The sequence below is a fragment of the Adiantum capillus-veneris genome, chromosome 8, assembly GCF_014529385.1.
Source record: "Adiantum capillus-veneris isolate H3 chromosome 8, ASM1452938v2, whole genome shotgun sequence".
NCBI classification, from domain to species: domain Eukaryota; kingdom Viridiplantae; phylum Streptophyta; class Polypodiopsida; order Polypodiales; family Pteridaceae; genus Adiantum; species Adiantum capillus-veneris.
In genome coordinates, this window is record NC_140938.1 from 82,001,109 (window position 1) to 82,013,734 (window position 12,626).

Sequence of the window (12,626 nt, forward strand, 5' to 3'; positions counted from 1 at the left end):
CATACTGATTAAAATATTAGTAAGTTGATTAACCTTCAAACATATGAAGTTTATCTACAAACAAGAATATAGTTGCACTCACACATTCATGCGTTGCAAGCTCGTCAATAATGCTATTTCGGAAACCTTTGTAGGGTCGATAATCGTACACAAGACCCTACAATGCTTCTCTCTGCTATTGGAAAACATTTCTCTAATTGCTGCTTGCCATGCTACTGTCCTGTGATTTCCTTCCCACACATAGAACATTCTACCACGTAGTGACTCTAGTTGAGGCTGCAAAGCTAACTCCTCTTCATAATCTTTATTTATGTCTTTCCAAATAGGGTCCCAAGTGTCAACAATATCTGCTATTTAAAAAAGAAACAAGACTCTAGAAAATGTCAAACAATTAAAAGAAAAACAAAAAAGACCAATTCACAAAATCACTCCAAAATAGTAATGATTACCTCTCAACAATGTTTGTTCCTTTTGACATGTTTGCAATGAAACAATAAAGGCACCTTTTTCCTTTATGTAACCCTCTCTGGCAAATGTAGCTTTTAATCCAGAAACGTCCGATCTAAGGCCACAGACGCGAGCATATGGAATGAGTCTACACAAAGGCACTATTGGACACTCAAAACAACTAAAAACCCTTGTGGTTTTGAGAATGTCCTCTCCTCTATCCATATGCAAATGACTATCATCTTCAAAATCAGCAGATGATGCAACCTCAGGTGCAATATGAAATGGAACCAATTCCAAAGCTGCCTCTTGTCTAGCTATTTGAGCATCAACTTCATTCATTGACCCTAAGCCAATGTCAGTACTTTCACTCTCATCACCAATATTATCATTGTCATCAAAGTCCTCTGCGATTGCCACAGAGCTCACTTGATCACTACAAATTGGATCAATAGCCATAGGTCCTTTTCCTTTTCGACGAGAACATCTCTCAATTGGAGGACTACAGACATATTTTCACATAAAATAGTTAATAACCCTTTCAAAATAACTTTTACCTAAACAATCATAATGAACTATTATTTGTTTGAGGTATAGCCAAGTAGGACCATTTTCCTATTAAATCCACAATGTCACCCAATAAGGCACACCTTAAATCAATTCAAAGCTTTCAAACAAGATTAAATAACCAAATTTAAGAATGTCAACTTCCTAGTATAAACTGGATTTGATTAACAATTGCTCATAACAATTTGCTTTTTGGCAAAATCATGACATTTACATCAATTGTCGACACTAGAATAGATATCAATATTTGACAACCAAAGAGAATGTATAATCATACAAAAACATAGTCGAGAACTTTTGCTTTACTTAAAAAAGAGGAAAATTTATCAAATATCCCTCTAATTTCAAAATCTTGCAAAGCACCCCAAAAATTAGGTCATTTTTTTCAAAATGCCCTTCAAATTTATCGAAATATGTGTGACCAATTACATGACAAATTTTGGACAATATTTGAATAACCTAGCCAAAATAGATACAATGGAATTTTCGTAGTTATGGTAAATTTTTATTAAAAAAATCATGCAAAAAAAAGGCCCCTCACTCGCCCTTGAAGCTGGATAGCTGTCGGAATTGTTCCGCGCCGACGCGGAACAGTTCCGACAGCTATCCAGCTTCAAGGGCGAATGAGGGGCCTTTTTTTGCATGATTTTTAAAAAGAAAAATTAGAAAAAAAACCGACCTGCAATTGGTTGGTCGGCGTCGTGGCGGCATTCTGAGGTCTGATCCTTGGTCAAGAGGGGGAACGCAAGCGGTAAGAGTGAGTCCTGCTTGAACTCTGCATTACATAGAGTATTGTGTCACATAACAATATATCAATAACTTATGGAAAAAAACCTTCCAGAGCATTTCCGCTGCTGCTCTACATCTTGCATCAGACTAACCGGTTCGTTGCTGCAACCATTCCGCGCCGGCGCGGAATGGTTGCAGTAGGGAACCAGTTATGAAGCTTGTAGTTTTGGGCATGCCGCGGCCGGCAATAGCTTAATAGAGTAGAATTGCATGGATCTCTCACCTGCGGCCTTAGCTGCATGACTCTCTCTCTCACCTGCGGCCCTAATTGCATGAATCTCTCTCAAATGCAACCCTTACCATATAAAATTTCAATAGTCAAGCTTAAGCAAGGCTTTAATAATTAGGTAATACCATTATTTTCAAAAAAAGCGTGCGCAGAGCTTTATTGAGAGTTGAAAATCGTGCGGAGGCCCGCTTGTGGTTTCCTGCTGTAACCATTCCGTGGCGGCGTGGACTGGTTGTAGCAAGAAACTTCCTGGTTGAAAATGGTTGCAGCGCGGATCATTTGCTGCAAGAAAGAGCAAGAATGGCTAAATAATTTGCTGCAAGAAATGCTGCGCGGAAAGTTTTCTGCAAGAAATGCTGAGAGCTGCAGACCCTAAAACCGGCCTTTGCTACGCAGCGTGCCCCAGCCCTGGATCATTGCTAGAACCCTTCCGCGCCGGCGCGGAATGCTTGCAGCAGGGAAATTACTTGTGCAGAGACTAGGAATACTTGCCTGGGCCATCGGCGGACGGCTTGAAATATTCGAAATGACTTCAGCTTCTCTCTCTCTCTTAGAGCTTGAAGAGTATTGCCAACTCCATTCTGTCACAGAATGGCGCTCTCTCTCTCTCTCACTCTCTCTCTCTCTCTCTCTCTCTCTCTCTCTCTCTCTCTCTCTCTCTCTCTCTCTCTCTCTCTCTCACACACACACACAATAAACCCTGCTTAGCCATGACGAGATGCGCAGCAAGGAAGTATGCCTTTGCTAGGTTTAGACGTTTTTGTGGAGGTTTCACACAACACAAGGTGTGTCCAATAGGACAATCCGTCCACCTGACCATACACAATACAATGATGAGCTTGCCTCGATTGAAAAAAGATCGAGTAAGATTGATAAGTATTTATCGAGGACAATAATCACTTTGTCTTTATTTTCACGCGTCAGAGGAAAATATTTTATATAGACCTATTCACGAGACCCGTTTTGTTAAAAAGAAAACCGAGGTCCAGTGTATTTTAACCGGTTGAAATCCTACAATCCCAGTTAAGTTTTGAGCTTGCCTTGAAGAAAACCGTGAAATTTTCACAGGTTTGTGTAATTACCGGCATAAGCTTCAAATTTTGACAAAAAATAGGGGGAATTTCAAGTGTGTCCTTATTTGGTTAGGACTTATGTTTTTTTCTTGACCTGGTTGAGACATGAAGACACTGACAACGACTCTATTACCAAAGATGATTATCATTACAGAATTTTTTTGTGCTCATATCAAAAACAAACGCCGCCTGTAATATTTATGACATTATTAATTATTTGAAATAATACCTTTTATAGTGGCGAGTATTTTTCTTACTTTAATCTACATATATTCTATCTATTGGGCCTGCGTGACATACTTTACATATGTATCTTACAAGACATATCTTCTGTTAGCAATGAGCAGACACATTACAATCTACGGACCCCAACGAGGTCAAAAGCTTGTTCTGCTATTTGACAGTCGGTTTCAAGAGATCAAGGTTGACACTCTAAAACAACATTTTGATATCCCAAGTGGACATTTTTCTCTGTGTCCCCTAACATTGTTTGGAGATAATGGTCATCTTCAACGTGGAAAGAACAATGTTGGTGAGCCAATTTACACCCTTGACCACAAAGTTTCACAGTTCTACAAGATTCTTGCCACCGCTGATTTATTTCCTAATGTTGTTGGTTCAAAAAATTTACCTATAGTTATCAAAGAGCAAAGTACCGACTTGGGGCGTCCATGTGCGAGTGTTATTGACATAATCAGAACCCTACCATTACAAACAAACCTTTTAGTGGCCTTGAGTCAAGTTCAGAATGTTATGCAAGTGTCGGAGATCCCATGTCAATATGATGGGTATGTTGCTTTTGAGCTGCCACCACAAGGTGAAAGCTCAAGTATGAACGGTACGAAACAACATTTTGATGGGCATTCCTGGATGGAATATGTGACATGCAGTAGTGATTTGTTCAAAGGTGTTGTGCGCTTTAGTAGATGTTGTGGCCATTTGCGATGTGTTAATCTTGATTGTAGTTATCAATTGAGAACAAAACTTCCAAATGAGAGTCAGTGGAAGGGATGATTGTCATGAGCACCTCAACGGGGATTAATTGGAGCTGAATTTGGCAAGCTTCTGTGTGTCCATTGTCATCAGATGCCAGAATGTGTAAATACTTGTGCTGCAGTCATTTATTACTGCATCCCAATTGAAAAGGAAATTGTGACTAGATGTGCAATTCATCTTGGTTATCACAAGCATCCAGTGGCCGAGGGAAAAAGTAGAGCTACAGACAAAGTTATTTAATTTCCAGATCTTTGCTTGTACGGGCGGCTTTAGATCCTTTGACTACAGCCAAACAGTTGGAGAGAGTAACAATAGAAGAAATTGTAATGGATAGTCTCATGGGCCTAAGTTCCTCTAAGAATACTCCCTTAGCCGAAGATGAATTTGCTAGGTTCCTTGACACTGTGACTCCACTCTCTAATAAGCGTCGTGTGCAACAGAGTTTGAAAACAACCAAAAAAGCCAAAGGTATCACTTCAATGGGATTTGAGTCCATATTGAAATTAAAGAGCAATAGCCGATACCCATACCTGCATAGTGTTCTATTTCCAAGTCAGTTAGAAGCCAAGCAACAACCTCACGTTTTCAAAATGTCTACAATGGGTCCTGGTAGTGGGGTGGACTTGGTGAATCGTATGCGTCCCGGAGGTAACTTGCAGGATATGTGGGTGCACTTTGACCATGTGCATAGAGTGGATGGATGGCCTACTATGTCAGCACATGTATATGATCCATATGTTCGAGAACTTTTAACATTTGCAATATGTGAATTTACAGTGGAAAATAAACATGCACAGATGGAGTTTTGGAGAATGCTTAACAAGGTGGTGATGGATCTGGGATTTGAGAAACCAGAGTTTAGAGGTTTCATGGCAGATGAAGCTAATGCAAATTGGATTGCTGTTCGTACTGTTTACTTTGGCGGTGCAAATAAGAAAATGCCTGAAAAAGAAAGATCATGTGTGTTCCATTGGGAGCAAAGTTTGGTTAGGCATACTTCAAAGTGTATACGTCCCTCTTACCAAGAAGAGCACAAACTTAAATGCCGACAGTGGATGCATGCCTCCACAGAGAATGCTGCAAATGTTTGTAAAGAGGAGCTTAGACAATTTTGGCGGGCTGGGCATGCCATTGAGTCAGAGATTCCATCATTAGAGACATGGTGGTCTTGGTGGGATGTAAGAGTCCCTCACTGGGGAGATAGATTTGTTTGTCAAGATGTAGCAGGTGCTTTTGTGCCAAGAGCCAATCTTGCTGAGGTAAAACATGCAAGCATGTGTGTAGCTATTGGATACAAGTCTAGTATTGTTTTGTATGAATCAACATGTGAAGATATGGCTCTAGCTGTGTTGCAGATTGTTAGGTACAATGCATACCTTAAAGGGATTAACACATGCACTGGACCAGGGGTGACAGATTTGGCTGCAAGGTTTATGAGTTAGCAAGCTGCTGGTGGGTCAGGTAAGAAGCTTATAGACCTAGCACATTCTTCTTTGCAGGAGATGCGCATGCCAAGTCCTGAGACAAACAGAGATTCAATGAGGGAAAAGAGTGTTCGAAGATCTAGACCAATATTGGAGGACCCTAATGAAATACTAGAAGATGACAGTCACATACCTGAGTATGTGACAGTCACAACGGCGAATGGGCTACGTAGGCAGAACCAGGATTCCACAACTCCCCTTATGTGGTTGGAGAAAAAAGTGTCTCGGACTGTGTGGGCAATTAGGCGTACTGAGCCTGGGAGAAAAATGACATGCTTCGGTGTTCTTGCAGATCATAGTACAAGATGTGGGAGGTTTATTAATGAAATGGCACCTTGAGTGAAACACGGAGTTCCTGCACCAAGCTTTTGGGGAAGGCAAAAATATCCTGCAAGAGGATCCAATTCGGGAGGCATTGTCGAGGGGTTTGTATGGTTCTGCAACAGTAGTAACACTCATACCTGGAATGTGGATGACCTGATTGTTGGTCCTCCAGGACCTGCACCTTGGACTTGGATTGTGGTAGAGGGCACTAATCTGCAACCATCTGAAGTTGAAATGTTATTGAACAATGGGTTTGTTCTTAAAGAAGCACTTGCAAATGCTGAGTGCAGCCGCAATGTTAGAACATGTGTTAGCACACCGAGTTCATTTCATCCAAAATATAGGGATGGAAAACTTGTTAGATGGAGATCAAAACTTACAAGAGATTTTCAAGATAGGATTGCGCAAGGAAGAACAATGGCAGCCAAATTAGTAAGGGAGGTAATCGTGGTCCCCAATGTATCACATGTGTTTCATGTTAGTACAACTGGGTCAGTGGAGAAAGGTCTTACGTATGCTGTCACACTTGCAGACTTCCCTCGATGCTCGTGTGAGGATTTTCAAAGACGTGATAGCAAACGTGTAGCATACGTGCCTTGCAAGCACATCTACTTTGTGTTTTTTAGAATATTGGGTTTGGACTCCATTGCCCATGAGCTTGTGCATCAATCTGCACTTACAAAAGTAGAGTTGTTCCAAGCTTTGGGAGGTTCTCGAATAGCATCATAGGTTATGTAGTTCATGTGTCGACTTTTTTGGGAGATGTACATGCCAAATTTTTGGTGGACTATGTTGGAGAGGATTACCTAGAATTGCGCTACGCTATGTGTCGAGTATACAATTTTATAAATTTTATGAATAATTCTGAAATCTAACTTTGTGTCCATCCATCGGTTCATGAATTTGTGGTACTAAAAATAACATGCATGGGATAATTATTTTCTTTCACAATTGTTGCTCTTGTGCAAATTTACCCCCGAACTTGCTCGGAATGTGCCTTCGCTCGATTTTTTTTGCTCAGTGATTAGAAAGCCTCACCTATAACCTATAGGCTAACCTAATCAAAGTCTGTTCGTTTGCGTTTTTTGAAGTACACGAGTCATCTTCGACATCTGTTTGCATTTTTTCTACTATTTGTCGCTAGTTCTAACCTAGCTTATAATCTAACATAACTTGTAACCTAAACCTAACATAACCTAACCTATAACCTAACCTAATCGAAGTCCGTTTGCGTTTTTAGAAGTACACAAGTCATCTTCATTTGGCCGCTAATAGATGGATGTTGTGTTTGAACAGTTAGAACTTATGGTATGGTAAGTAAAGCCACTTAGGTTGGGCTGCTCCAAACTGGATTAGGATAACAATTAGCCATTTCAGGCCGCTTAGGGCTAGCGACCTAGGGTTAGCATCTTAGGAATAGTGTTGCTTTAGCCGCTAATAGATGGCCGTATTTTGGAGTGTTAGGGTGCGCTATGTAAAGTTGCCTAGGTTTGGCCACTCCAAATTGGATTAGTGTATTATTTTTTCATTTCAATCTTCTTAGGGCTAGCTGCTTAGGGTTCTATGGATTCTGGTTTGGCCACTAATTGATGGAGCACGCGTAATGTGTTCGGACGATTAGGACACACTATGTATAGCCGCTAAGGTAAAGTGCTCTAGAATATATTAGGATATCGTTTGGCCATTTAGTCTGCTTAGGGATAGTGGCTAAGGGTTATCATCTTTCGATTAGTGACTTTTGTTTTGGCCGCTGATACATTACTATATTTGGAGCGTTAGGGTAGGCTATGTAGTTTCGCTTAGGTTTCGCAACTTTTGATTTGGTCGCTCCAAATCCAATTAGTGTAGTGCTTGGTCATTTCAATTTGCCAATAGGGTTAGAGGGTTATGGTTTAGACACTGGTAGATGGTCGTGTTTGGATGTTTCACCGATAAGTGTTTAGATTAACATAAAAGTATATAAGTTCTAACTGTCCGAACACATTGTCCATTTATAACCTAAACATGAGTTAACTTAACATATAACATAACCTACCTTTTTTCGTACAACCTATAATCTAACCTAACTTATAACTTAATTTAACCTTTAACCTAAACCTAATCTATAATCTAACCTAATTAATTAATGTCCTATAAGCTAAGCTAACCTAACCTAACCTAGCGTAATTTAACATATAGCTTAGCTTATAACTTTACATATAACCTAGATATACCCTAACCTAACCTATAACCTAAACTAAACCTAGTCAAAACCTAAAACCTAAACCTCATCGATCGCATAATTTCAAAAACGACATAGTTTAAAATGAAATTTCTTCAAAACAAGATTTTTTCATAAACCAAAATGAACTTTTTTCATAATTCAAAACAAAATTTCACAACAAAAACCATAATTTCTTTTAAAGCATTGAAAGTTTAAAGCATGAAATTTTCTTTTATGAATATACAAATAAATTTAAAATGCATTAAAAGTTCAAGCACTCACATGCGGCCTATTTGAGCAAGAAAAGGTGTTGTAAACGTCCTCGAACCTGCAAAAATGCACACACACACACACACACACCATCTTAAATCCTAAGCCCTAAACCTACAAGTAAACTTGAAAACAACCTCACCTTAGTGCTATGGAGTAGTCCACGAGCAAGATTAACACCTCCGACAACTTGTTTCGCACCAAATCTGTAAGAGGTAAGGAGGAAGAGAGCAAGAGAAAAGGCGCAAGAAGAAGAGAAATGCGCAGGGAAAGCCCGTCGGTTTCAGTTTTTGTAGGGTCCGTCGATATAGGTAGCGGTGCAGGTGTCGGAAAATGTATTCGTAAAGTCGTCGAAAAGTGCATTCCTACAAGCGTCGGAAGACACAACAAAACATGCTCGGAAAATTAAAAATGGAATTTTCTAAAAACTTCATCTCCATCCATAGTTACCTACACATATACCGATGCCCGCCATTGACGCCGGTAATTTGGCACCGGAATTTAAGTGACCTCTTGTAGTATAATCTTTGTAAATGGTTTTGTACATTCAAGGCATCATGAGGATTCATGAATGTTTTCCTTGATGATCCACCTACGGAGGTGCTTTTGAAAGGTATTCATAATTGGTGGCTTGATAGGTGCTCGATGATGGGTAAGTACATGCACTATAAGAGCCTAAACAGAATCGCCAACATTTCCACAGTTTAACAAAAGAAAATAGAAAGAGAATTTTTTGTGGACGGTCATAGCGATAGAAATGGACACAATGATGGTTTATCGATAATATGCACAATAATAGACACGATAATATATCTGACTATTATTGTGTATATTATTATGCTCATTACCGCGTATATTATCGCCATACGACTTTTCAAAAATAAAGATGCATAAAACATATGAAATATCAATTGAATTTTTAAAAGTGAACAAAGAAATTAGAATAAACTTTGAAATTACAACTCATTCCTTACCTTTATAAATTGAGGCAAAAAATAACAATGCTTAAAAAAATTACAAAAAGAGTCAAATTTTCAAGTGAGTTTTTTATACAAAACATCAATGTTTTTTGTGCCACATTTGTACTTGTAGAAGAGTACATAAAAATGTCTATCAATCCTAATCCTCTTCATCATCCTCAACTACATACGGTCGGTTTCTTTGACTCTACATGCACCAATACAAAAAAAAAAGATAAATCAATAACCCAAATTAGCTATTATTACAATACTCATTGTGTACACTTACCACTTGTAGAGCTTCGAATGCTGAGTCAAATTGCTCGCGAGAGATATGATGGTTTTCCAAAAACCCTCCCCAAATATCAAACTTTGTGTGTATCTCTCAATACTTGACCATCTCTCTAGTGTTGAGATGTAAAGAGAAAGAATGTGTGTGTGTGTATGTGAGAGAGAGAGAGAGAGAGAGAGAGAGAGAGAGAGAGAGAGAAGAGACACACCATGCACACTCCACAAGATTCTTCATATTGAGGACAAGATACATACATAGACATATATATGTATATATATATATATATATATGATACCATGTTGAGTAGAGTGAGCCATATATAGCTCCAATATCTACTCACTATAAGATAAAAATTTGTAACCGCCCTTATTACCACGGAATAACAAATGAAAAAGGAGAGACAAAACATTGTGTTGGTGGTAAGAGAAGCGATGATAGACACGGTAATGGTTTGCTAGCAATATGCGCGATAATAGTTGCGGGTATGTACCTCTGACTATTATCGTGTATATTGCGATGTCTATTACTGCTATGCACCTATTCAAAAGTAAAGGTGCTCATTTGGGCCACCCATCTTTGGGTGGCCCAAATGACCACCTTTATATTTTGACCTGCATAAAACAATTGAAACATCAATTGCAGTTTGAAAAAAATAAACAATACAGTTTGAATATACCTTACCTTGGCAATTTAAAGTGTAAAAGACCAATAATTTTCAAAAAATTTACAAATAAAATAGAAATTTTAGTTCAGTTGTATTATATACATATGCTCGTAGAGTTTTTCTTGTGCCATATTTAGATTGTAAGAGAGGACTACAATAAGTTTATATCTGTCCAAGTCCTCCTCCTCCACGTCGTTGTCCATATGTTCATACGTTTGATCACCGTGACTCTACATTAACAAAAACCAAGTTAAACAAATGAATAACTCAATACAACTAACACAATATGATTTTTTTTTATTTTTTCCTGTACAGATCTGATTGTTGAATTGAATTTCTCGTAAGAGATGTGATGGTAGCAACCATCGCCAAGTATTGAGTTCTGTGTACTGCTCGCAATAATTGACCATCTCTTTGGTCAAACGACTCAGAGTGATATTTTTCTAAGTTAGCAATAACAAAAGTAATTCATATAAACTAAAATCTTATTTTGAAAAGTTTAGGCTTTATTTTAAAAAAACTTACATATTTGTCCTTCCAAGCTGCTTTGCCCCTTGAACCATATTGTGTGGGAGTCTGTCTGGCCTGAGCTAATTCTTGATGTTGTCTATAGGATGAGCCCATTGCAGCTTGTTCATCCTTTTCCTACATGGCCCACTTCCACTTCCCATCTGCCATATTGCCTCTGCTATATCTCATATCTAGATTTTTGACTTAGTTGGTCATTGTGCACTGTACACTAATTGATTGCTTGTTGTTCAAAAATGTTTAAATGTAGCCCTTCAACCAGTGTGCTAAAAACGCTCATTGGGAGCATTTGGAAATCGAGCATGCAATGCTTCCTCAATGTACCGTGCATGATTGAGCTATTGCTCTATGAACTTTATAAAACACATCTTATATATCGAGTGTATAAGAATCTGAAGATGGCATCAAAATGCCATGCCCTGTGTTGTACCAAAGTCCACTTCACCGCCATACTTTACTTTGTAATAGCGCCAATGAATGTCTGGCATGGGTGCATCGGTATCCTCATTCTCTATGTCTAGGGTGGTACGCGCTAAAAGAGGGGAATTCCTTCCCCCCCCCTCCCCTTCCAACCAAAAACAAGTGAAGCCGCAAGACCCTGCCGCTTCGACTCTCCTAACACTTGCTGCCCTAAGATGAACATCAACACACACTTCCAGAAAAAGTGTGGTGAGTAGTTGTGGACTGTCGAGGATGCTCGAATGAACAAGGAGTGGAATAGGGTGGCGTGGGGGCCTATAATGGAAGGAAAGTAGGCCCATGCTTTTTATAATTCCTCTTTCTCTCTCTAATCTCCCTCTCCTTCTCTCTCTTACTTATTTCTCTCTCCACTTTTCTCTCTCCATTCTACTCTTTTTTTTACTATATTCTTTTTTTTAGTCTAATCTTTCTTTTTTTCAACTTCAATCATTCTTTTTTCTATTTAAATAATCTTTAACTATTTTATGCAATCTCAAACAAACTTAATCTACAAGTATATCCATTTACAAACAAAATGTTATTTTCAAAATTTACAACGATTGCACGGAGATTACAGCCTACAAAAAAAAACCATAAACCCTAATCCTAATTTAATCATACAAACTAATAGACGAGGTACGTAAACTTTCTATATCTCTTCTTGCTTTGATCTTTATGTGTGTGTGTGTGTGTGTGTGTGTGTGTGTGTGTGTGTGTGTGTGTGTGTGTGTGTGTGTGTGTGTGTGTGTGTGTGTGCATGTGTATAGTAGAATACAATAGGCAAAAACAGGTGGGTTATGTATTTACCTTGACTTGTAGATGCGGTTGACAACTAGGATGAGCATTCAAAGTACTTTGCCATAAGCCCCCCTCTACAAAAACGCCTTCAAAAGCGGTCCAAAATAGTTTTGTGTGTGTGTGTGTGTGTGTGTGAGAGAGAGAGAGAGAGAGAGAGAGAGAGAGAGAGAGAGAGAGAGAGAGAGAGAGAGAGACCGGGGAAAGATAGAATAGGGAGAGATAGAATAGGGTGCAGGTGAAATGGCAAGGAAAAGTGTAAGCAGGGTATGCTGCAAATATGCGGCATACTCTGCTTTCTCATTTTTTTTAGGCACCAGCTATTACCGTGACTATTACCACATGGCCTTTTCAAATGTGTACAAAAGTATCCAAGGTATTGGGGGGGGGGGGGGGGGGGGGGGGGGACAAACCACCTCCCTCTACCTATCTATAGTCTTTGCATTTTTTAATAAATATTTTTAAACAAAAATTAATATCTTAGTCACTTTTGTACTAGCATACTACTAAAAAATTAGTCATCTACTCTAGTAACTATTTAGTGTAT

At 38.9% G+C, this 12,626-nt stretch overlaps 1 protein-coding gene across 1 annotated transcript; it reads right to left on the minus strand.

The window, feature by feature from the left end:
• Positions 1–417: 417 nt before the first annotated feature.
• On the minus strand, positions 418–906 carry LOC147452450 (uncharacterized). The gene has a single exon (XM_086518946.1). It carries the CDS (start codon positions 904–906, stop codon positions 418–420), a length of 489 nt encoding a protein of 162 aa, XP_086375072.1.
• Between the last annotated feature and the right edge of the window lie 11,720 nt (positions 907–12,626).

Coding starts and splice junctions, on each gene's coding strand:
- LOC147452450 (XM_086518946.1), bottom strand. CDS start 906: ATGGCTATTGATCCAATTTGTAGTGATCAAGTGAGCTCTGTGGCAATC.